The sequence below is a fragment of the Staurois parvus genome, unplaced genomic scaffold (assembly GCF_062004578.1).
Source record: "Staurois parvus isolate SC_StPar_1 unplaced genomic scaffold, SC_StPar_1.0 ptg002686l, whole genome shotgun sequence".
NCBI lineage: Eukaryota > Metazoa > Chordata > Amphibia > Anura > Ranidae > Staurois > Staurois parvus.
Window position 1 is genome coordinate 2,033,875 of NW_028320482.1, and position 26,491 is coordinate 2,060,365.

The following is a 26,491-nucleotide window of genomic DNA, read 5'->3' on the forward strand; positions in this document are numbered from 1 at the left end:
GTGGGAGGAATAATGCCCCATCATTAGTATCAGTGACACCAATGATGCGGCACTATTCCTCCCACTGACACCAATGACACTTGCTGACCCCTGTTGCAGTATGGTGCTGCTGCAGCCAGCATATGTGGTTGCAGCAGCACCTCTGCACTGCACACTTACCGGCTTTTCCCTCACTCGATTTTCGCGGGTCCGCTCGGCTCCGCCTCCTCGCCCGTGATTGGCCGCCTGTGTACCTTTCCTGAGCTACAGTTCTGGTAGCCAATCACCGGTGAGGAGGCGGAGCCGAGCGGCAGGAGTGAGGGAGTGGCCGGAGTGACGAAAGGAGCAGCGCTTCCTGGATGGATCATCGTGGGAGCCAGGTAAGAGACAGCAGCCCTCTGCCCACCCTTGTACAAGCCCCCCTTGACGGAGCCTCGCGCCCCCCCTGGGGGGCGTGCCCCACTATTTGAGAAGCACTGGCTTTAGAAGCAGCGCCCCCTGCTAGACATCTGCAGACGTTGACTCGAGTATAAGCCGAGGGGGCCGTTTTTCAGCACAAAAAATGTGCTGAAAAACTCGGCTTATACTCGACTATATACGGTAATTCTAGCTGTACTGTCATAATTTTAGAAGTTATGAAACATGCTGAAGTTTTAGAGTCTCGGCTGATAATCAGTCGATCAGAAATGTGTATTACACAGACTTCCACTAAGGTATTTATGGCGTTAATGTCTGTTAGTTCTCCAGATTGCTAAAGCTTGCGAGGATGACAGTTTCATTAGGGTTCCCAGACTAGAATGGTGGATTGGGCTAACAGGTATGAGAGGGGCTATATCTGTCCTGGTCTGATAAGAAGGCTCTGGCATCAGTTAACAGCTGTGTATTGCACCAGAGGCTTCCTGGGGGGATGAAGGAAGAGGAACCACTGCTGCTATTCGCCAACTTGTGTTACAAACTGTCATGGCAGAAGTCTGAACAATATGGCACCCTTGCCCCTTCATACAGCTTTGTGAGGGCACATTACGCATTACCATTACAGCATCTTCTTCCCTGTGTGAGATCTCTGATTTATAACAAGTTGTGATCAGGGGCAGACTGACCATTTGAAAACTCAGGCACTGCCCGAGGGCCTAGGGTCAGTAGGGGGCCCAATGAGATGTCCCTGGTACCTTTTTCATGGGCTTTTTTGAGTTTGGGCAAGGACACAGGGGCCCCATGATCCCCTATTGCCCGGGGTCCCCATGAGTTGTCAGTCCGCCCCTGGTTGTGATTCATCTATAAAACATTTCCCACATTCAGGACTGCTTACAAAATAAAGAGAGACTATGTACACTGGACTTCCACCATCCAATATTTTACTTACTTCTTCATAGAATGATAATCGCTTGATCTGAAAAGAACGGCCATTCATAAATCAATGCTCTTAGGCACTTATGATACCTTTATCAGACATTTCTGTATAGAGTCCCCAACCATTCTCTCAAATATCTTACATACTATTGATGTTAGGCTGACTAGTCTGTAGTTTCCTGGTATACAACTCCCTGTTCCTTCTTTTTTGACAATGTCTTGCCTATTTGCCTTAAAAATTGCCTGAGTGATTCTAAAGATTCTGGTAACATTGACTTCACTGGGGTTCAGATTAACAATCAGAAAATAAGAGCAATTCAGATAATCTCCTGTGAAGTGATCCCAGGAATGTTTGGCTCATCCCTACACCCGTGAGATCTCTGATGTATAACAAGATTAGATTTCTGGGTAAAACATTTCCTGCACTTGAGGCAGGAATACGGCTTCTCCCCTGTATGCAATCTCTGATGTCTAACAAGGTCTGATTTCAATGAAAAACATTTTCCACATGTGGGGCAGGAATACGGCTTCTCCCCTGTGTGAGATCTCTGATGTTTAACAAGGTCAGATTTTTGCAGAAAACATTTTCCGCACTCGAGGCAGGAATACGGCTTGTCCCCCGTGTGAGATCTCTGATGCATAATAAGTTTTGATTTCCACGAAAAACATTTACCGCACTCAGAGCAAGAATACGGCATCTCCCCCGTGTGCAATCTCTGGTGTCTAACAAGGCCTGATTTAAGTGAAAAACATTTTTTGCATTTAGGGCAGGAATACGGCTTCTCCCCTGTGTGAGATCTCTGATGTTTAACAAGGTCTGATTTTTGTAAAAAACATTTCCCGCATTTGGGACAGGAATACGGCTTCTCCCCCGTGTGGGATCTCTGATGTTTAACAAGGTCCGAACTGTGTAAAAAACATTTCCCGCATTCAAGGCAAGAATACGGCTTTTCCCCCGTGTGAGATCTCTGATGTATAACAAGGCCTGATTTCAGTGAAAAGCATTTTCCGCATTTGGGGCAGGAATATGGTTTCTCCCCCGTGTGAGTTCTTTGATGTATAACAAGAGTAGATTTTTGTGAAAAACATTTTCCGCATTCGGGGCAGGGAAATGGCTTCTCCCCTGTGTGGGATCTCTGATGTCTAACAAGGTCTGCTCTGTGTAAAAAACATTTTCCGCACTCAGGACAGAAACACTGCTTCTCCCCCATGTGAGATCTCTGATGTCTTAAAAGATTTGATTTCTTTGTAAAACTTTTCCCACATTGGGGGCAGGAATTTGGCTTTTCCCCCGTGTGAGATCTGTAATGTATGACGAGTTCTGATTTATAAAGGAAACATTTCCCGCACTCAGAACAGGAATGAAGCTTCTCACCCGTGTGAGATCTCTGATGTACAGTAAAACTTGATTTAGAGCTAAAACTTTCCCCACATTCAGGGCAGGAAAATTTCTCCTCCCCCTGAATTCCAGCACCATCCCTCACAGTACGAGGTTGCTCAGAGTCAGAGGGATTTAATGGTCCATCCACACTGTGAAGTCCACCATCCATAGCTGAGCTCATTGCCTTTTCTCCTGCACAATCTCCTGTGATGTCCTTCTCTTCTACTTTACAATCTAGATGATCCTTTGAAGGCTTCTCAATGGCATATCCTGGAAAATATAAAACCATAATCAATGTCAGAAGAGCAGGAACCAGTGAAGACTCAAATGCTCTTTACACAACCACAAGCCTAGGCACTGGGTCATGTGATCTCTGATAAACAAGAGGTTCACAGTTCAGAACCTTTAGCATAGAACAAGTGACCATAGTCAACCCCACTTTTATGTAATTTTCTGAGTTGTATTGAACTGCATAAGGTTTGTAGTATGCTGACATATACAGGTGAAACGCAAAAAATTAGAATATGGTGCAAAAGTTCATTTATTTCAGTGCAGCAACTTAAAAGGTGAAACTAATATATGAGATAGACTCATTACATGCCATGCAAGATAGTTCAAGCCGTGATTTGTCATCATTGTGATGATTATGGCTTACAGCTCATGAAAACCCCAAATCCACAATCTCAGAAAATGAGAATCTTGTGAAAAGGTGCAATGTTCTCGGCTCAAAGTGTCCCAATCAGCTAATTAAGCCATAACACCTGCAAAGGGTTCCTGAGCCTTTAAATGGTCTCTCAGTCTGGTTCAGTAGGAATCACAATCATGGGAAAGACTGCTGACCTGACAGTTGTGCAAAAAACCATCATTGACACCCTCCATAAGGAGGGAAAGCCTCAAAGGGTAATTGCAAAAAAAGTTGGATGTTCCCAAAGTGCTGTATCAAAGCACATTAATAGAAAGTCATGTGGAAGAGAAAAGTGTGGAAGAAAAAGGTGCACAAGCAGCAGGGATGACCGCAGCCTGGAGAGGATTGTCAGGAAAAGGCCATTCAAAAGTGTTGGGGACTTTCACAAGGAGTGGACTGAGGCTGGAGTCAGTGCATCAAGAGCCACCACACACAGACGGATCCTGGACATGGGCTTCAAATGTCATATTCCTCTTGTCAAGCCGCTCCTGAACAACAAACAACATCAGAAGCGTCTTACCTGGGCTAAAGAAAAACAGACCTGGTCTGTTCCTCAGTGGTCCAAAGTCCTCTTTTCTGATGAGAGCAACTGTTGCATCTCATTTGGAAACCAAGGACCCCGAGTATGGAGGAAGAATGAAGAGGCACAAGGACCCCGAGTATGGAGGAGGAATGGAGAGGCCCAAGGAGCCCGAGTATGGAGGAAGAATGGAAAGGCACAAGGACCCCGAGTATGGACGAAGAATGGAGAGGCACAAGGACCCCGAGTATGGAGGAAGAATGGAGAGGCCCAAGGACCCCGAGTATGGAGGAAGAATGGAGAGACCCAAGGACCCTGGGTATGGAGGAAGAATGGAGAGGCACAAGGACCCCGAGTATGGAGGAAGAATGGAGAGGCATAAGGACCCAGAGTATGGAGGAAGAATGGAGAGGCCCAAGGACCCCGAGTATGGAGGAAGAATGGAGAGGCACAAGGACCCCGAGTATGGAGGAAGAATGGAGAGGCACAAGGCCCCCGAGTATGGAGGAAGAATGGAGACGCACAAGGACCCCGAGTATGGAGGAAGAATGGAGACGCACAAGGACCCCGAGTATGGAGGAAGAATGGAGAGGCACAAGGAGCCCGAGTATGGAGGAAGAATGGAGAGGCCCAAGGACCCCGAGTATGGAGGAAGAATGGAGAGGCCCAAGGACCCCGAGTAAGGAGGAAGAATGGAGAGGCACAAGGACCCCGAGTATGGAGGAAGAATGGAGAGGCCCAAGGACCCCGAGTATGGAGGAAGAATGGAGAGGCCCAAGGACCCCGAGTATGGAGGAAGAATGGAGAGGCCCACACTGCAAGATGCTTGAAGTCCAGTGTGAAGTTTCCACAGTCTGTGTTGATTTGGGGAGCCATGTCATCTGCTGGTGTTGGTTCACTGTGCTTCATTAAGTCCAGGGTCAATGCAGCCGTCTACCAGGAGATTTTGGAGCACTTCATGCTTCCTTCTGCAGACAAGCTTTATGGGGATGCTGACTTCATTTTCCAGCAGGACTTGCATTTCTTCCATGTTCCCTCATTCAATGTTAGTACTTTGCAGAGACAGGGCTTAGGAAAGTCAATGTCTTTTAATACTTCAAAAGGCTAAAAAAGCATCCTTTGCACTGAAACTAGCTAAAGTAAAATTCCAATGGAATCAACTTTTGTGCCTTATTGAAGAATTAAGCTGCCTGTGGAGGTTGCCAAGTCAGCAGACTGGGTCTAAGGAGGTGCAGTATGTCAAAGCATAAATGGCATTTGATACAACACAAAAACACTGCAGGGAGCTTGCAGCAGTATTTCCTCCTGGAAAGATAAGTGTTTCAGTTTTTATATTACTATTTATGTATTACCCCAGCAAGACTGTATGTAGGATTTTATGTTAAAATTGAGCTATAAATCACAGCAGCATAAGTGGCCCCCCAGTGGGCTGGATATTCCCCACGTCACACCCCTCCTCAAGCTCTTTTCCTCCTTTTTACTCTTTCTTCTCTTTTTATTTCTATTTCCAACAGAATCTACGTTTCCATTACCGGACAGATGCCATGTCTGTCACCCAGGCCAACCAATATCATCAGCCTTATGGCTGCGATCTCTTTCACTATTGTGCTACATTGACCAATTGTGGACCGTGCCACCTTGCTGTTTGCACCATTTTTGTTATGATCATTTTATTGATGATATACTGACTGCTCAGCTTTTGGACATCGATCTGTGAAATGTATTTGTATCTCTAGGGACCGACCTAAGAAAGGCACAATCTGTGTTATTATATCTAGGCTACTGTAACTAGGAATGAAATACAACCGAATACTGCCAGATGTCCCCCAGAATCTACACAAATCATGTCTGAGTATATCAATTGTGTCTGCAGCACAGAGAAGGGGGTTTATCTGAGAGGAGAGAAGATCTAATGTGCATAATTGGTATCAGTGACTACTGTCAACCTATTATTGGCTGATATCACTCATCTCCCTCCCTACTCTGGACCAATCAGTGTGCAGTAACAGAGCAGAGATAACAGAAGAATATATTGTGTCTCACCTGTGCTGATCTCTGTAGGAGTGTCCTCCTCTTTGAATGTCCTCATCATTCCAGCCTCCTCCGTATATTGCTGATCATCCCTCACATACGTCTCTTCTACTTCACCCTCAACTTTCATCTTCATCAGATCTTCACCCTAAACCAACAGAATGGCAGAAATAACATCTGTAATATAGAAGGATTTATGATGTGAGATCACATAGAAAATATCATCTTGTAGAGTCCACACATCGTCTCCACATGTCAGAGTGTTCCATCACTTTATGTTCCAGACCCTCAACTCCACCGACCTGATGATGGTGAGGGATGGTGTGACCTTCCTCTGTGGAATCCCGGGAATCCAGAGGACAGGGGAATCTCTCTGGTGGGTTTCTGTAGCTGGATGACTCCACCATGGTGTCCTGGTACAGATCTTTGTGTTCTTTTAGAAGCTCTGACTCCTCCATCACCCCATCCTCATCCTCCTCCTCTTTTATCTCTTCTTTAACATCAACTTTAGGATCGCTCAGGTTTCCACTCTGAATATATAATAAAAATGATATCAATGGTAACAATGCAGATAATCTACAGATCCTAATGATACTATCTACTTGATGATGGTGAGGAATGGTGTGATCTCCCTGTGTGGAATCCTGGGACTACAGAGGGTGGGGACATCTCTCTGGTGGGTTCCTACTTCTGGATCCATCTACCTGATGATGGTGAGGGATGGTGTGATCTTCCTGTGTGGAATCCTGGGAATACAGAGGACGGGGACATCTCTCTGGTGGGTTCCCATTACTGGATCCATCTACCTGATGATGGTGAGGGATGATGTGACCTTCCTGTGTTGAATCCCGGGAATACAGAGGACGGGGACACCTCTCTGGTGGGTTCCCATGACTGGATCCATCTGTAGGAAACACACACACTGACTGAATCCATTGTTTCTATGTGTTTATCAGATGATGGGGGATCTAGGTGGATCCTCCGTACTGCTCTCTCCTTTACAATAAAGTCTCCTCTTACCCGGTGATGTGAGGGGCGGCTGATTGTCCATCATGACGTCCTTGTAGAGATCCTTGTGTCCTTCTGAAAGCTCCTCCATCACTCCATACTCCCCGTCCTCCACTTTATACTCTTCTTTAACAACAATATTATAATCCCCGAGGATTCCACTCTGAATATATAAAAAGACATTCATTGTAACAAACATGCTTTGTATAAATCATAACTACCAATAATTGTTCCTCATCTACCTGATGATGGTGAGGGATGGTGTGATCTTCCTGTGTGGAATCCCGAAAATATAAAGAACGGGGACATCTCTCTGGTGGGTTCCTGTAGCTGGATGACTCCACCATGGTGTCCTGGTACAGATCTTTGTGTCCTTTTAGAAACTCTGACTCCTCCATCCCCCCATCCTCATCATCCTCCTCTTTTATGTTTTCTTTAACATCAAATTTACAATCTCTCAGGTTTCCACTCTGATTATATAATAAAAATGCCATCAATGGTAACAATGCAGATAATGTACAGATCCTACTGATACTATCAGTGATTGTTCCTCATCTACCTGATGATGGTGAGGGATGGTGTGACCTTCCTGTGTGGAATTCCGGGAATACAGAGGACGGGGACATCTCTCTGGTGGGTTCCCATGACTGGATCCATCTACCTGATGATGGTGAGGGATGGTGTGACCTTCCTGTGTGGAATCCTGGGAATACAGAGGACGGGGACATCTCACTGGTGGGTTCCCATGACTGGATCCATCTGTAGGAAACACACACACTGACTGAATCCATTGTTTCTATGTGTTTATCAGATGATGGGGGATCTAGGTGTATCCTCCGTACTGCTCTCTCCTTTACAATGAAGTCTCCTCTTACCCGGTGATGTGAGGGGCGGCTGATTGTCCATCATGACGTCCTTGTAGAGATCCTTGTGTCCTTCTAAATACTCCCACTCCTCCATGGAGAAATAGACAGTGACATCCTGACACCTTATAGGAACCTGACACACACAATGATACAGTCACCATCCAGACACATCCCTTGTCTGTTACTGGAGAATGTCCCAGAATTCCCGGCACCGCTCACCTCTCCTGTCAGCAGCTCCATCATCTTCTTGGTGACTTCTAGAATCTTCTGCATGTTGTGTTTCTTGGGTTTTAGGGAGTCACATGGAGGCACTGTGATGGTCATATGATCACCTGACTCCAGAAGAGGAAATCTCTGTATTCAAGCAAAAACAGTAATATCATGTCACATTCCCAGAATCCTCTTCACCTCTCCGGTCAGGTCTGTGTTTTATTAATAGAGCTGAGTGATGTCATGTGACCTCCCAGAATCCTCCTCACCTCTCCGGTCAGGTCTGTGTTTTATTAATAGAGATGAGAGTGATGTCATGTGACCTCCCATAATCCTCCTCACCTCTCCGGTCAGGTCTTTGTTTTATTAATAGAGATAAGAGTGATGTCATGTGACCTCCCAAAATCTTCCTCACCTCTCCGGTCAGGTCTGTGTTTTATTAATAGAGATAAAAGATGTCATATGACCTCCCAGAATCCTCCTCACCTCTCCGGTCAGGTCTTTGTTTTATTACTAGAGATAAGAGTGATGTCATATGACCTCCCAGAATCCTCCTCACCTCTCCGGTCAGCAGGAAGATGATCTCCAGGGTGAGGTTTAGTATCCTCTCAGTCATGTGACTGTGGTCTTCCTTCATCCTTACTGAGGTCATGTGATCTATGCAGATTTCTCTGTAGACAAAAAAAATTATCTGGATTGCTTTGGTTGTACAATATTCGGATGGAGATTTAAGGGGTTAATAGGTGGGCTGCTCACAATTGGAATTGGCACATGTGTAGGGAGCATCTTCCCTCTATTGTCTGTATTTGTAAATAGCTGTTTCTCAGCAAATATCACTAAATTGATTATAAACAGGTACTTCCTGTCCTTCTGGTATTTTTATAAAGGGGCGCTTCCAGGAAGTAGAGACAGAATTGGACTGCATCACCTTTCAGGCAGGGGTTTTTGCTTTTATATTTCATCCAGATCAGAAGCAGAAACTATTAGACAAGTGTTCAGGTGTTCTAATAATTTAACTGCTTCTGTATGTGTCTGAAATCTAGTGATAGAAGTGTCTGTCCTATTGTGCCAGATAACCAGGTCTGTGCTACTTTATGTGTGTAGTGGTTGCCTTGCCTATTATCAGGAGAACCTGAAAATAAAGACAAGAGTCACACCACAATAATTTTATGGGGGAGAACCAAATTTATTCAACCACAAATTCAACCAAAATTCTAATCCTGGAAATTGGGATCAAATTTCAGTCCAACCCGAGTCTGATTCTCGTCCCTCGTTACAAGAGACTGCTAAGATGAGAAGGTGACACCACAATGAAGGGAACATCCCGCCCCCGGAAGTGGGGGAATGTTCTGCCCCCGAAGGTGTTAATCTGGGTTCCCACATTATATATGTGTGTATCATCATCTGCTGGAGATAAAAGACGTCAGAGTGACTATGGAGGAAGAGGACGGACATGACTATGGAGGAAGAGGACGGACATGACTATGGAGGAAGGGGACGGACATGACCATGGAGGAAGGGGACGGACATGATTATGGAAGAAGAGGGTGGACATGACAGGGGGGGTGTCAGGAATGGACTCAGCACTGGTGGTGGGACTCACCTGCCGTGTGGGCTGCAGTACCAGGGCTGACCAGCGGGTGCTCTCAGCAGCCAGAAGCTCACTCCTGCAATCAGCCAACACCTGGGGCTGATTGCAGGAGGTGTATTTAAGGAATGACCAGACCTGCAGTCAGTGCCTTGGTGTATGTTTCCTATGAGCCCCTGTACCTGGTATCCTGTGGTCCTGCCTATCTGCCTAGTTGCTGACCCTGCTTTGTTCCTGACCTCTGCTGACCATCTCCTGTTGAACCCCTGGCTTGCCTGACCATCCTTCTGCCTGATCCTCTGTACCGCGCTGCCTGTGAGTTACTGAACCCGGCTTGTGACCCTGACTATTCTCTGCCTGCACCTCCAGTACCTCACTACCCACACGTTGCTGACTTGGCAGACTGGGGCTTAGACTCCGCGCCCTGGGGAATCCTGTTCTGTTGGTCACTAGAGATCCCGCCGGGCGGTGCCTGACAGTGCCTTGCGGCCCGCCTGACCATTCCACCTCTCCAGCCCTGACTACGCATGTGTTCCTGAAGCCTGCTACTTCCCTGTGTCAGTCCACACATTTCTGGTCACACCCGGATCCCTGACAGGGGGTTACTGGGTGTAAATAGGAAATAACATCTTACTACCTCCTCTGCTGCCACTTCCACCGTCTCCTCTCTACTTCTTATTTATTCCTGACATCACTTCTTGTCTGTATTCCATAGAGTCTTCCTATCGCAGAATATGTGAGATCACCATCTTGTGGAGCTCAGGTGAACTGCAGCTTTAGAATGATTTGCAAGACAGTCCAGGAATTTTGGCTACTGTCCAACCATGTCCTCGTCTGCTACTGTCCAACCATGTCTTCGTCTGCTACTGTCCAACCATGTCCTCGTCTGCTACTGTCCAACCATGTCTTCGTCTGCTACTGTCCAACCATGTCCTCGTCTGCTACTGTCCAACCATGTCCTCGTCTCGCAGGTTCCACTCCAGCCCCAAGAAAATTTAGCAGGACAGTCTTGGTATATTTGCTACTTTTCCATCGTGTCCTTATCTGCCATTATTGCAGGATAGTCCCAGGATTTTGGCTCCTGTCCCATCGTATCTGCATTACGCAGGTTGCAGGACTCTGTGCAGAGTGGCAGTGGGGTGATGACGGCTGGAACACTCTCCGGGTTCCATCACCAGGAACTGCAATTATACCAGACTGTTGGGAGCCGTCATCTCCTCTCTGACAGTGGAAGTAGAACTCCGACATCAGCAGAGAGGCAGTGGGAGGGTGGGATCAGGTAAGTACCACCACTGACCACCAAAGCTGGGCTCAGGTTTTTACTAACGCCAACAATGGGGCTTACTTTATCTCACTGAGATGGATCTTTTTTTCCAATGATACTAAAGATGCTGCTCATCCCTTCAAAATGCATACCAGGCCATAACCTTTAATAGTGGTCTGATATGGATTTTAAAGGGGACCAGACACACAAACAAATGCATCAGGTCACCCCAAAATTCATCCTGCACATTTTGTAATGGTTTGTGTGGTTGACTGGTTGTCTAGGGAGTCTTGGTCCTCCCAAAGCATTCCTTGCCTCCCCTTCCTGGGCATTGATAGTCAGCTCTGCCTGTTGCTTGGTAGAAATCCCGTATAATCGGATCAGACTCTTCAATCTCCTGATCCAATTGTCTAGATCTTCATCTAGTCACCAGTGTTACTAGGACTTATGTTAGTGCTACGTACTCTTATGCCCCTGGGGGTTCTGGTCACCATTTGGTACCTGTACCAGGTCACAGCTGGCTCTCCTAGTCACAGCTGCTACATTATGCACAGTCCCATTGAGGCATTAGGAGATGCAAATTGTATTCCCTGGGCTTGGCCAGAACTCCAGCAGATGATGGGAGCCCAGGGGATTGTGGGTTATGTAGTTTAAGGGCCCTGCTATCTCTGGTCAAAGGGTACTCTGCTACATACTAAAGTAAGTATGCACACCTTTGAAAAATTGTTTTTTAAAAAAAAAAACACAAGGAAGTATTCACAATAAATGATGCCTGCCAACTCAAACCACGTTGACACGCTTGTTCCCACTGGATACCCAACGTAAATGATGACTTCCCGGCCAGCAACAGAAAATTCATTTATTCTGCTCACCATTGATCATTTTACTAGCCAATCATGCTACAGACTTCAAATGTATCCAATTACATTAAGGATTGGAAAATGCACAATAAGATCATGAATACTCCTAACCTTGCTATACTATATTGCCAAAAGTATTGGGCCGCCTGCCTTTCCACACACATGACCTTTAATGGCCTCCCAGTCTTAGTCCATAGGGTTCAATATTGAGTTGGCCCCGCCCTTTGCAGCTATAACAGCTTCGACTCTTCTGGGAAGGCCGTCCACAAGGTTTAGGAGGGTGTCTATGGGAAGGTTGGACCATTCTTCCAGAAGCACATTTGTGAGGTCAGGCACTGATGTCGGGGGAGGAGGCCTGGCCACAGTCTCCGCTCTAATTCATCCCAAAGGTGTTCTATGGGGTTGAGGTCAGGACTCTGTGCAGGACAGTCAAGTTCCTCCTCCCCAAACTGGCTCCTCCATGTCTTTATGGACCTTGATTTGTGCACTGGTGAGCAGTCATGTTAGAACAGGAAGGGGCCATCCCCAAACTCTTCCCACAAAGTTGGGAGCATGAAATTGTCCAAAACGTTTTCATATGCTGCTGCTTTAAGAGTTCCCTTCACTGGAACTAGGGGGCCAAGCCCAACCCCTGAAAACCAACCCCACACCATAATTCCCCCTCCAGCAAACTTTACACTTGGCACAATGCAGTCAGGCAAGTACCGTTCTGCTGTCTGCAGAGTCAGTAGCTAAAGACCTCCAAATGTCATGCAGCCTTCAGATTAAACTTTCAGGTTAAAAGCAGAATGGATCATCCAGAGGCCACTCCTAAAGGGGGGGACTGTCAGGACCTGTCTCATTACTTGGGTCACCTGCTGGTGGCACTTTTGTTCCCAGACTCGAAGGGCGCAGTTCCAGTGGCCACCAGATAAGGATAAGTGCAAAAAAGCTTTCCGTTTAGTGTCTGAGGACTTTCTTGCAATTTTTAGGCAAGAGACTTTTAACTTGCTTGAAGGAGTGCCACCTGAGTCTGGTCATTGATCCTGCACCCCGCCACCAGGGTCTGAAAGCTGACTGGTTACCTTGCCCTACGGTCTGAAACCTACCTGAATTCCTCACAGGTCGGAGCCCTGAAGAGGCACATCTGAAAATTACATGCCCCCAATGCAGCACATCTCCCAACACTAGGACCCCAAAGGCCAGCTGAAGGCCTGACACCTGGAGTGCCTGATCCATGCAATTACCATGATGCCAGGATGTCCCCCTTGTTAATAAGCCCCCCACCTGCAAACCCCCACAACTACCGGCCAGGGTTGTTGGGAAGAGGATGTTGTCCTCATCAACATGGAGCTCAAAATTTTTACGTGTGCAAACTAAACCCCTGTTTTTAATGTGAATTCTTAGACAGGGCAATTTTGGTTGGCTGCAGGCTGGTTGGTAAGTTGAGCTAAGAATTTTTCTCTGTTGTTGTTTGACATTCATCGCCCTTCCATGTGCTCCTTCCTGCAAGGGCCATTTTGATTGGGGCAGTTGCCATTTGTTTGTACTGTTGATATGCTGGTGAAGGGATGCCCTGGACATCATGGTTGCCATTTTGCTTTATGCTGGGTGGCCAGTGTGCCCATGTGCCTTTTATGTGGGTGGTGGGGGTTCCCTCTAGGCTTACCTGTTCTCAGTCTATCCATTATTGTAGGTGTGCTTCTATAATGGAGGCTCTCAAAATTTTTATATTTGCAAACTAAACCTCTGTTTTAATGTGAACTCTTAGACAGGGCAATTTGGTTGGTTGCAGGCTGGTTGGTAAGTTGAGCTGGGAATTTTCTCTGTCGTTGTTTGACATTCATTTCCCTTCTATGTGTTCCTTGCTGCAAAGGCCAGATATGGATTTGGGCAGTTTCCAGTTGTTTGTACTGTTGATATATTGGTGAGGGGACACATTGGCTGCCATTTTGCTATATGCTGGGTGTCCAGTGCACTCCTGTACCTTTAAGGAGGGGTAGTCTCCCTCCAGGCTTACCTGCCCTCAGTCTATCCATTATTATGCATGTAATTCTACTATGGAGGCTCTCAAAATGTTTGTGTGCAAACTAAACCCCTGTTTTTAACGTGAACTCTTAGACAGGGCAATTTGGTTGGTTGCAGGCTGGTTGGTAAGTTGAGCTGGGAATTTTCTCTGTTGATGTTTGACATTCATTTCCCTTCCATGTGTTCCTTGCTGCAAAGGCCAGATATGGATTTGGGCAGTTTCCAGTTGTTTGTACTGTTAATATATTGGTGAGGGGACACATTGGCTGCCATTTTGCTATATGCTGGGTGTCCAGTGCACTCCTGTACCTTTAAGGAGGGGTAGGCTCCCTCCAGGCTTACCTGCCCTTAGTCTATCCATTATTATGCATGTAATTCTACTATGGAGGCTCTCAAAATGTTTGTGTGCAAACTAAACCCGTTTTTAACGTGAACTCTTAGACAGAGCAATTTGGTTGGCTGCAGGCTGGTTGGTAAGCTGAGCTGGGAATTTTTCTCTGTTGTTTGATATTCATCACCCTTCCATGTGCTCCTTGCATGTACTTCTACTATGGAGGCTCTCAAAATTGATAGAGTTAGGACTGCAGAATATTGGGGTGCCGTGAAGAGGCTCTGCAGCTTATGCATGTATTTGCAAATGTGTGCAAACTAAACCCCGGTTTTTAACGCAAACTGTTACACAGGACAATTTGGTTGGTTGCAGGCAGGTTGGTAAGTTAAACTGGGAACTTTTCTCTGTTGCTGCCTATCATGATGTAGGCAGAATGGTATTGACTCGTGAGAAAATTCTCAAAGGCAACCGTCACTACATTCTAATGTAGTAGAAGAGGAAGTTTAGGGTCGTTCTTTGCTTCTGATATGGTGCATTTTTTTCTATTGGATTATTTCCATACGATTATTCTACACAATAAACGAAAATCAGACGTTGTGTTTGCCTGCGATAAAAACTTTCTATAAAATAGATATTGGTGCAGTGCTAGGATTAAATGGAAATAACCAATTCTTGTCTTATAAATGCATGTATGGGATAAATGCGTTATGCATATAATATGTAATAAACATCAATAATAACAATAATAATCTAAAAGTGAACGAGTAAATGTTATGAGAAATGCAAAACTTTCTAGTTTGTACCCTCGAATTTTGTCTTCCGAAAAGTCAGAATTGCCTGTCGAAAGCACTATACTAAATGGCCAGATAATCGGCTGTTCGTTCCTCATACTGAAATTTTCACACGATTTTCTCATCATGTGTACGGGCCATAAGCCCTACTGGGTGAAGATAAAAGACAGCTACAGGAAGGGAACACAGTGGGTTGACTGTCTGTGTCAGGGAGTCAGAGCGACGGGGGAGAGAACAGAGAAGAATATATAGTCGGGGCAGGAAAGATCGGACAGAAGGAGGAATACAGGAGTGAGAGAATTCAGGCAGAAGAATGGAGCCTGATTTCATGGATGGTGGGGGGAGGGGATATCTGAGAGGGAGAGTGAGTAGGGCAAGATTTGGAGGGGGAAAGGAGTAAGAAACAAAGTTACAATCAGAGGTAAATAAAAGGAAACATGAATGAGTCAAATTGGTGGAGCAGATTGAAAGCACAGCTAACAGAGCCGTTTGACAGGAGGCTGTGAAATGGAAGGTAGCTTAGTGGCTGCAAATGGGCTTGTCAGCTGCCCGGGCCGCCCTCTTGAACTGACGGGTCCCAGACCCCGTAAAGGCGGGCTGGCGGTACCTGCCCAGGAGTCATAGAAACATAGAAAAGTGATGGCAGAAAAAGACAGTGATCTATCAAGTCTGCCCTTTTTTTCGTGAACTTTTTTGCATAGACCCATGTTTGTCCCACGCATGTTTGAAGCTATTTACTGTTGACTTGGCTTACTGCCTCTACTGGAGGTTTATTCCAAGCATCAACTACTCAGAAAAATAATACTTTCAGAGATTAGTTGTGAACTTTCCTCCAGTTAGTTGGAGGTCATGTCCTCATGTTCTTGATTTTGGTTTCATGTTGAAAATCCTGCCCTCCTGAACCTTATTCACCCCTTGATGTATTTAAAGGTTTCAATGTCTCCCCTTTCCCTTCTTTCCTCCAGACTGGACATGTTAAGTTCCTGAAGTCTACCCGGATATGTGTTATCCGCCCCCAGACCTTTCACCATTTTTGTTACCCATCTCTGGACTTGTTCTATCTTATAAATGTTTTTGTAAGTGAGGTCTCCAGAACACAGTATTCTAAATGAGGTCCAGCTAAAGATCTATATAGAGGACCTCCTTCCTCCTGCTGGTGATCCCTCTAGCGATATAAAGATCTATATAGAGGAATCGGGACCTCCTTCCTCCTGCTGGTGATCCCTCTAGTGATATAAAGATCTATATAGAGGAATCGGGACCTCCTTCCTCCTGCTGGTGATCCCTCTAGCGATATAAAGATCTATATAGAGGAATCGGGACCTCCTTCCTCCTGCTGGTGATCCCTCTAGTGATATAAAGATCTATATAGAGGAATCGGGACCTCCTTCCTCCTGCTGGTGATCCCTCTAGTGATATAAAGATCTATATAGAGGAATCGGGACCTCCTTCCTCCTGCTGGTGACCCCTCTAGCGATATAAAGATCTATATAGGGGAATCGGGACCTCCTTCCTCCTGCCGGTGATCCCTCTAGCGATATAAAGATCTATATAGGGGAATCGGGACCTCCTTTCTCCTGCCGGTGATCCCTCTAGCGATATAAAGATCTATATAGAGGAATCGGGACCTCCTTCCTCCTGCCGGTGATCCCTCTGGCGATATAAAGATCAATATAGAGGAATCAGGACCTCCTTTCTCCTGCCGGTGATCCTTCTAGTGATGTAAGGATCTATATAGAGGAATCAGAACCTCCTTCCTCCTGGTGGTGACCCTTCTTGTGATGTAAAGATCTATATAATTGGGACCTCCTTACTCCTGCCGGTGACCCCTCTAGTGATGTAAGGATCTATATAGAGTAATCAGGACCTCCTTCCCCTGCTGGTGACCCCTCTAGTGATATAAAGATCTATATAGAAGAATAAGGACCTCCTTCCTCCTGCTGGTGACCTCTCTAGTAATATAAAGATCTATATAGGGAATCAGGACCTCCTTCCTCCTGCTGGTGACCCCTCTAGTGATATAAAGATCTACAGTGAGGAACAGAAGTATTTGAACACCCTGCAATTTTGCAAGTTCTCCCACTTAGAAATCATGGAGGGGTCTGAAATTCACATTGTTGGTGCATTCCCACTCTGAGAGACGGAATTAAAAAAAAAAATTTAGGAAATCATATTGTATGATTATTAAAGAATGTATTTGTCTTGCACGGCTGAACAGAAGTATTTGAACCCATGAAAAGATCAGTGTTAATATTTGGTACAGAAGCCTTTGTTTGCAATTACAGAGGTCAGACGTTTCCTGTAGTTCCTGACCAGGTTTGCACTGCAACAGGGATTTTGGTCCACTCCTCCACATAGATCTCTAGATCTGTCAGGTTTCGGGGCTGTCGCTGAGCAACACGGAGTTTCAGCTCCCTCCAAAGATGTTCTATTGGATTTAGGTCTGGAGACTGGCTAGGCCACTGTCTTTGAGAGCCAGAATTCTTGCTGTTTCTCAGGTGTTCAAATACTTATGTTCAGCAGTGCAAGACAAATAAATTCTTTAAAAATCATACAATGTGATTTCCTGAATTTTTTTTTAAATTCTGTCTCTCAGAGTGGGAATGCACCTATAATGTGAATTTCAGACCCCTCCATGATTTCTAAGTGGGAGAACTTGCAAAATCGCAGGGTGTTCAACTACTTCTGTTCCTCACTGTATATAGAGTAATCAGGATCTCCTTCCCCTTCTGGTGACCCCTCTAGTGATATAAGGATCTATATAGAGGAATTAGGACCTCCTTCCTCCTGCCGGAGACCCCTCCAGTAATATATAGAGGAATCGGGACCTCCTTCCGGTGACCCCTCTAGCGATATAAAGATCTATATAGAGGAATCGGGACCTCCTTCTTCCTGCCGGTGACCCCTCTAGTGATATAAAGATCTATATAGAGGAATCAGGACCTCCTTCCTCCCGCCGGTGACCCCTCTAGTGATATATAGATCTATATAGAGGAATCAGGACCTCCTTCCTCCTGCCGGTGACCCCTCTAGTGATAAAATGATCTAGAGGAATCAGGACCTCCTTCCTCCTGCCGGTGACCCCTCTAGTGATATAAAGATCTATATAGAGGAATCAGGACCTCCTTCCTCCTGCCGGTGATCCCTCTAGTGATATAAAGATCTATATAGAGGAATCAGGACCTCCTTCCTCCTGCTGGTGACCCCTCTAGTAATATAATCTATATAGAGGAATCTGGACCTCCTTCTTCCTGCCGGTGACCCCTCTAGTGATATAAAGATCTATATAGAGGAATCAGGACCTCCTTCCTCCTGCCAGTGATCCCTCTAGTGATATAAAGATATAGAGGAATCAGGACCTCCTTCCTCCTGCCAGAGACCCCTCTAGTGATATAAAGATATAGAGGAATCAGGACCTCCTTCCTCCTGCCGGTGACCCCTCTAGTGATATAAAGATCTATATAGAGGAATCAGGACCTCCTTCCTCCTGCCGGTGACCCCTCTAGTGATATAAAGATCTATATAGAGGAATCGGGACCTCCTTCCGGCGACCCCTCTAGTGATATAAAGATCTATATAGAGGAATCAGGACCTCCTTCCTCCTGCTGGAGACCCCTCTAGTGATGCATTCTAGTGTCCAAGGGATGAATAGTGCTTAGGAGACTGTGAGTAATGAAGTTAAAGGGCCCTGCACACACTGGTAACAAGGTACTCTGCTACATGAAAAAGCAAGCACGCACACCTTTGAAAAATTCTTTATTATCCTTTATTTATTATTCACAATAAATGACTGGCAAGTCACCAAAAAAAAAAAAGAAACCACGTCAATATATCTTTTCTTAAATCAAATGCGAACAGCATAGGTGTGAACCTAGCCTTCATGTGTGTGCTTTTCCAGAATAAAACTTTCTCAGGTGTCAGTATTTTTTCAATTTTTCTTTCGAATAAGTTTCTTCTAAAATCCACACCACACACATATCAAGGATCAGGGTCTGGAATTGATTTTGGGGGGTCCCACATGATTTTTGTCTTTCTTTCGAATAAGTTTCTTCTAAAATCCATACCACACATATATCAAGGATCAGAGTTTGGAATTGATTTTGGGGGGTCCCACATGATTTTTGTTTGTCTTTCTTTTGAATAAGTTTCTTCTAAAATCCACACCACACACATATCAAGGATCAGGGTCTGGAATTGATTTTGGGGGGTCCCACATGATTTTTGTTTGTCTTTCTTTTGAATAAGTTTCTTCTAAAATCCACACCACACACATATCAAGGATCAGGGTCTGGAATTGATTTTGGGGGGACCCCTATGCTTTTTGTTTGTCTTTCTTTCAAATAAGTTTCTTCTAAAATCCACACCACACACATATCAAAGATCAGGGTCTGCAATTGATTTTGGGGGGTCCCACATGATTTTTGTCTTTCTTTCAAATATGTTTCTTCTAAAATCCACACCACACACATATCAAGGATCAGGGTCCGGAATTGATTTTGGGGGTCCCACATGATTTTTGTCTTTCTTTCGAATAAGTTTCTTCTAAAATCCACCCCACACACATATCAAGGATCAGGGTCTGGAATTGATTTTGGGGGGGGGATCCCCATGCTTTTTGTTTGTCTTTCTTTTGAATACGTTTCTTCTAAAATCCACACCACACACATATCAAGGATCAGGGTCTGGAATTGATTTTGGGGGACCCCCATGCTTTTTGTTTGCTGTCTTTTTTTGGCACCATAACCCTATTCCACCAATGAAATGACTGTTTGGCCGCTGGCATCGGTCCCTTGACTGGATTGGGGTTCGAATGAATATTAGACAGTTTGGTGAACATTTTGTGAACTGAACCCAGCTGCATCCGCTCATCTCTACACCCCTCTGTGAGATCTCTGATGTATAATAAAATCTGATTTCCATGAAAAACATTTCCTGCACTCAAAACAGGAATACAGCTTCTCTCGTGTGCAATTCCTGGTGCTTAGCAAGGTGTGATTTCTGTGAAAAACATTTCTCGCATTCTGGACAGGAATACGGCTTCTCCCCTGTGTGAGCCTTCTGATGTTTGTAAAGAGAGGAAAACCACGAAAAACATTTCCCACACTCAGGGCAGGAATACGGCTTCTCTCCAGTGTGCAATCTCTGATGAATAACAAGGTCTGATTTCTGTAAAAAACATTTCCCGCACTCAGGGCAAGAGTACGGCTTCTCCCCCGTGTGAGATCTCTGATGTCTAATAAGTTTTGATTTCTGTGTGAAACATTTCCCACATTCAGAGCAAGGGTTTGGCTTCTCTCCCGTGTGCATCCTCTGATGTTTACTTAGGTCTAATTTCCGTGGAAAACATTTTCCACACTCGGGGCAGAAATACGGCTTCTCCCCTGGGTGAGATCCCTGATGTCTATAAAGGACTGATATTTGTGAAAAACATTTCCCGCACTCAGGGCAGGAATACGGCTTGTCGCCTGTGTGAGACCTCCGATGTCTAACAAGGTCTGAACTCTGTAAAAAACATTTCCCACACTCCGAGCAGGAATAAGGCTTCTCCCCCGTGTGAGATCTGTAATGTCTATTAAGTTGCGATTTCCGTGTAAAACATTTTCCACATTCAGGGCAGGAATACAACTTCTCCTCTGTGTGAGATCTGCAATGTATGACAAGTTCTGATACATGAAGAAAACATTTCCCGCACTCAGAACAGGAATGAACCTTATCACCTGTGTGAGATCTCTGATGTACGGTAAGACTTAATTCAGATCTAAAACTTTCCCCACATTCAGGACAGGAAAATGTCTCCTCCCCCTGAATTCCGACACCATCCCTCACAGTACGTTCAGCATCAGAGGCATTCAGTTGTCTATACACACGGTGAAGTCCACCATCCATAGCTGAGCTCATTGTCCTTTCTCCGGCACAATCTTTTGTGATGTCCTCATCTTCCATTTTACAATCTGGAGATAAAGTGAGAAGATCCTTTGAGGGTTTCTTGATGGCGTGTCCTGGAAAAATATAAAAACATGACAAAGATAAGAGGGAAGGTTCACATGAATCAATATTCCATCTGGATCAGGTAGGTTTTATTGAGCAGATGTCATCTATGGATGTCCCAACCAGCTGGGAATATTCCCCTCAACAGCCAAAGTTCCTTTGGTCCTCCTCCCAGATCCATTTGACATTCTTACATCCTTGTGAGAAGAGCAGGAACTAATGGGGAACAGGAAGTGCATGTTCTTCACACAACCACAATGCGTGCAAATTTACAGATGGTTTGTAAAAATTGGGCAATTTTCAAACTGTAAATGTGCATTATGGGCATCGGCTGCCTGTAAGAAGGACTGGAGGGGGAGCTAGTGAAGCCTGGGAGCGGAAGTGATGCCAAGACTGGAGGACAAGTTTAGAGAGAAGAGGTGAGGATGAAACCAAAGTAGCCACTGAACCACCCGGAGGACCATGTCTGACTGAGCCTGCCCTGCAGCCGAGCAAGCATTGTGGAGAGGGTCAGTTATAGATCACACCCGGTCACTGATGTAAGGGGTGGTGAATATACTAAGGTAAGGGGGACATTAATATAAAGTTCCCCTTTATATCAGTACTCCCCCACCTTACCTTACTCTGCAGAAGGTGGTCTGCAGGATTCCCCCTTACAGTGCAAGAGGGGAGAATGTGCAGACGCTGATGTAAAGGGCAATGCTGCAGACCCTGATGTAGGTAGGAAGTCTGATGTAAAGGGCAATGCTGCAGACCCTGATGTAGGTAGGAAGTCTGATGTAAAGGGCAATGCTGCAGACCCTGATGTAGGTAGGACGTCGGATGTAAAGGGCAATGCTGCAGACACTGATGTAGGTAGGAAGTCTGATGTAAAGGGCAATACTGCAGACATTGATGTAGGTAGGAAATCTGATGTAAAGGGCAATGCTGCAGACCCTGATGTAGGTAGGAAGTCTGATGTAAAGGGCAATGCTGCAGACATTGATGTAGGTAGGAAGTCTGATGTAAAGGGCAATGCTGCAGACATTGATGTAGGTAGGAAATCTGATGTAAAGGGCAATGCTGCAGACCCTGATGTAGGTAGGACGTTGGATGTAAAGGGCAATGCTGCAGACATTGATGTATGTAGGATGCCGGATGTAAAGGGCAATGCTGCAGACCCTGATGTAGGTAGGAAGTCTGATGTAAAGGGCAATGTTGCAGACCCTGATGTAGGTAGGACGTCGGATGTAAAGGGCAATGCTGCAGACCCTGATGTAGGTAGGATGCCAGATGTAAAGGGCAATGCTGCAGACCCTGATGTAGGTAGGAAGTCTGATGTAAAGGGCAATGTTGCAGACCCTGATGTAGGTAGGATGCCGGATGTAAAGGGCAATGTTGCAGACCCTGTTGTAGGTAGGAAGTCTGATGTAAAGGGCAATGTTGCAGACCCTGATGTAGGTAGGAAGTCTGATGTAAAGGGCAATGTTGCAGACCCTGATGTAGGTAGGAAGTCTGATGTAAAGGGCAATGCTGCAGACCCTGATGTAGGTAGGATGCCGGATGTAAAGGGCAATGTTGCAGACCCTGATGTAGGTAGGAAGTCTGATGTAAAGTGCAATGCTGCAGACCCTGATGTAGGTAGGATGCCGGATGTAAAGGGCAATGTTGCAGACTCTGATGTAGGTAGGAAGTCTGATGTAAAGGGCAATGTTGCAAATCCTGATGTAAGTAGGAAGTCGGATGTAAAGTGCAATGCTGCAGACCCTGATGTAGGTAGGAAGTCTGATGTAAAGGGCAATGTTGCAGACCCTGTTGTAGGTAGGATGCCGGATGTAAAGGGCAATGCTGCAGACCCTGATGTAGGTAGGAATTCTGCTGTAAAGGGCAATGCTGAAGACCCTGATGTAGGTAGGAATTCTGCTGTAAAAGGCAAAGCTACAATGTAAAGGTGAATGCTGTGGTCCAGGATGAAAGGGAGAACTGTGTGGACTCTGATGTAGGGGGGCATTAGTGACTAGAGACCACCTTACATCAGAGTTCCAGTTTACACCAGCCTCTGCGGCATTCTCCCTTACATCATGGTCCTCAGCATTCCCCTTTACATCAGAGTTTCCCTTTCCATCAGGGTCTGCAGAGTTCCCCCTTGCACTGTAGGAGGAAATCTTGCAGACTCTGATGTAAGGGGGAACTCTGTGGATTGTTGTGTAAAGGGCGGACTCCAGTGGCTGGAGACCCCCTTGCATCAGAGTTTCCCTGTACAGCAGAGTCTGCAGCATTATTATTATAATACAGTAGTATTTATAAAGCGCCAACAGTTTGCTCAGCGCTGTACAAATCAGAATCCTCAGAGTTCTCCTTTACATTAGACTCCACAGAGTTCTCCTAGCATTTACCCCAGGGCTGAGTCCATGGCTAGAAAGGGGAAATTTGAACAGAAATTGAGCACCAGTCACTTTAGAACTTTTTTTCAAAGTTTTAATGTTGCACTTAAAAAGGAATGGGAGTGGAGGGTTAGGGGTCTCAGATGCCAAACAGATTACTTACAGACTCCTTGAATTCCAGAATACAGTCCAGCTTCACAATTGCAGAACTTTTAAGCCAACCCGGCAACACTGCAAGCATTTTTCAAGAGTCTAGTGCATCCCCCAAGCACGTACCCAGGCCCATATGAGAGACCAGCCTTCATCCTGGCTCTCTCCAGCAAGGGTCCTCCCCTGGATCTTCTTTCCTTGGCTTGCTGGGCAGGACAGCCTCAGGACTTCAAAGCAGGTAGGTCCCAGACATGCTTCTGGGCCTAGAGCAGAGTTCTCACTAGCAGCAGCTCCTTAGGCCTCAGCCTGAGGTAAGAGAGCAAGCACATGGCCCACCCCAAATATATATATATATATACTGTATATATATATATATATATATATATACTCTCCCAGAATGCATCAGTGATCATAGAACATCCTACTGGGCTGCCTGGTAGAAATATAAATGTTCATAACTCAGTCTAATTGTGCGATCTCATACTATGACCTGTGGTGCCGAAATACACAACCCAACCAAGATTAGGGGAAAGCCAGAAAAAAAAACTATATAATCAGTCTGAGCCAACTACAGCCCAGCCAAAAACTAGATTTGCATGGTAGCCCCAGTTTCGGACAAGGGGGGGCTGCACGTGAAAGCATCAGCAATGGAAATGTTTCATTTTAAAAAATGATCCTTTGTCCTGCGGTTTATTTGTGTCTGTGAGGCTGTCAGTTGTGCTACAGTATTTAGGAATATTTTGTGAGTGCAAGGACTGTTATGTGTGCGCAGTGTATATACAGTAGCGGCTTGGCACAGATTATGTTTAATGAGACCCATTTAAGCCCCTCCCACTGTTAGCTAAAATCTGGCCATGCATACCTGTGATGGGAGTCACTTTGGGTGGGAACTGATGGAACACAGCTCACTTTGGAGAGGTGGGGAGACCCCTGTCTCAGCTCCCCATATTCCTCTTATGTGTAAGTCACCCTGTGCCTGTTAGGGGTACAGGGTGATCTGTCCTATTATTGGGGTGGGGGTTGTGGATTATTTAATGCCATGTGGTTGCATCCCATTGTTCTATTGTGTGTCTTGCTTGGGAGCAAACTATTATGAAATGTATGTGTTTGCATATTGGCTTGGTGGGGGGTGTCTCCAGCGGCCCTCCCTCCTGATGGGACTGTCTGCTGGTGTGTCTCTTGTTACTGAATGTAGATTGCCCCGCCCTGTGTCATTATGCAGGGGGGGGGGGGGTGTTCCCTTGAATGTATATATCTTGTATCTGTGTTAAAATAAAGTAGTCTACTCTGGTTTACTTCAAGATTGGTGTCTGTTGTCGGTGTTCGGACAGGGACGCGGTAGTATAACGGAAATACCCAAGTGCAGACTGGGTCGGTTCCATTACGATACCGATTACCACGGCGTGCTATGCATGTTGCAAAACCTATTTTTCTACTTCATCCCAGGGTGCCCAGGCCCTTCATCTCCCCAGTTCTACTCACATTTTGTCAATCTGTTTAGAGTTTTTCATTGTAAAGCCGGCAGATGACTTGTTCTGAGTATTGTTAGTTTGGAATAGGAGCTTCTATCACATTTCAGGATGTCCGTAAAAAAAGTGCTCCATCAGTACAAAAAAAAAAAGGTTGAGGGAGGTTGGCAATCCTGCTACTGGGCCAGGTGACCTCTGATAATGAAGAGGTTCAAAGTTCAGACTTGTAGAACCTTTAGAAAAGAACAAGTGACCATAGGCGTAGGCTTCTAGTGATAAGAACACTTGAGGGAGCACCCGTATTTTCTCCTGGAAATTTACGTGTGTGTATCTTTTTCATCCCAGCAAGGCTGTGAATACAGCTTTATGTAAACATTTAGCTATGTCTGCTCAAAGAAGAGGGACCAACCTACTAAAGGCCACCTGACCCCCTGAATATTCATAAATCATGTCTGGAGCACAGAGAAGGGGAATTATCTGAGAGAAATATGATCTAATGTGCAGAATGGGTATCAGTACACGGAAGTAATTGTTTTCAACCTCTTATTGGCTGATATTACTCATCTCCCACCCTACTCTGGACCAATCAGTGTGCAGTAACAGAGCAGAGATAACAGAAGAATATATTGTGTCTCACCTGTGCTGATCTCTGTAGGAGTGTCCTCCTCTTTGAATGTCCTCATCATTCCAGCCTCCTCCATATATTGCTGATCATCCCTCACATACATCTCTTCTACTTCACCCTCAACTTTCATCTTCATCAGATCTTCACCCTAAACCAACAGAATGGCAGAAATAACATCTGTAATATAGAAGGATTTATGATGTGAGATCACATAGAAAATATCATCTTGTAGAGTCCACACATCATCTCCACATGTCAGAGTGTTCCATCACTTTATGTTCCAGACCCTCAACTCCACCGACCTGATGATGGTGAGGGATGGTCTGATGTTCCTGTGTGGAATCCCGGGAATACAGAGGATGGGGACATCTCTCTGGTGGGTTCCCATTACTGGATCCATCGACCTGATGATGGTGAGGGACGATGTGACCTTCCTGTGTGGAATCCCGGGAATTCAGAGGACGGGGACATCTCTCTGGTGGGTTCCCATTACTGGATCCATCTACCTGATGATGGTGAGGGATGGTGTGACCTTCCTGTGTGGAATCCCGGGAATACAGAGGATGGGGACATCTCTCTGGTGGGTTCCTGTAGCTGGATGACTCCACCATGGTAACCTCTGGTGTGTTCCTGGTATTAGGTGGCTCCATCATATCCTTGTGTCCTTCTGAAAACTCCTCCATCACTCCATACGCCTCATCCTCCTCTTTATACTCTTCTTTAACAACAACATTATGATCCCTGAGGTTTCCACTCTGAATATATAATGAACAATCATTGTAACAAATATGCTTTGTATAAATCATAACTACCAATAATTTTTCTTCATCTACCTGATGATGGTGAGGGATGGTGTGACCTTTGTGTGTGGAATCCCGGGAATACAGAGGACGGGGACATCTCTCTGGTGGGTTCCCATGACTGGATCCATCTACCTGATGATGGTGAGGGATGATGTGACCTTCCTGTGTGGAATCCCGGGAATACAGAGGACGGGAACATCTCTCTGGTGGGTTCCCATGACT

At 45.5% G+C, this 26,491-nt stretch overlaps 1 protein-coding gene across 1 annotated transcript in view; it reads right to left on the minus strand.

The window, feature by feature from the left end:
* LOC149429938 (uncharacterized) overlaps positions 1-26,432 on the minus strand; it is a 52,833-nt gene extending 26,401 nt beyond the window's left edge. The window contains 15 exon segments of the mRNA XM_089666370.1: positions 1,855-2,980; positions 5,959-6,094; positions 6,249-6,476; positions 6,651-6,850; positions 6,967-7,117; positions 7,197-7,424; positions 7,514-7,713; positions 7,830-7,953; positions 8,040-8,174; positions 8,590-8,701; positions 9,634-9,932; positions 19,813-20,870; positions 25,479-25,614; positions 25,769-26,221; positions 26,300-26,432. Coding sequence (XP_089522496.1) covers positions 1,855-2,980; positions 5,959-6,094; positions 6,249-6,476; positions 6,651-6,850; positions 6,967-7,117; positions 7,197-7,424; positions 7,514-7,713; positions 7,830-7,953; positions 8,040-8,174; positions 8,590-8,701; positions 9,634-9,932; positions 19,813-20,870; positions 25,479-25,614; positions 25,769-26,149 — 4,514 coding nt within the window. The 5' untranslated portion in view covers positions 26,150-26,221; positions 26,300-26,432.
* Positions 26,433-26,491: the final 59 nt, after the last annotated feature.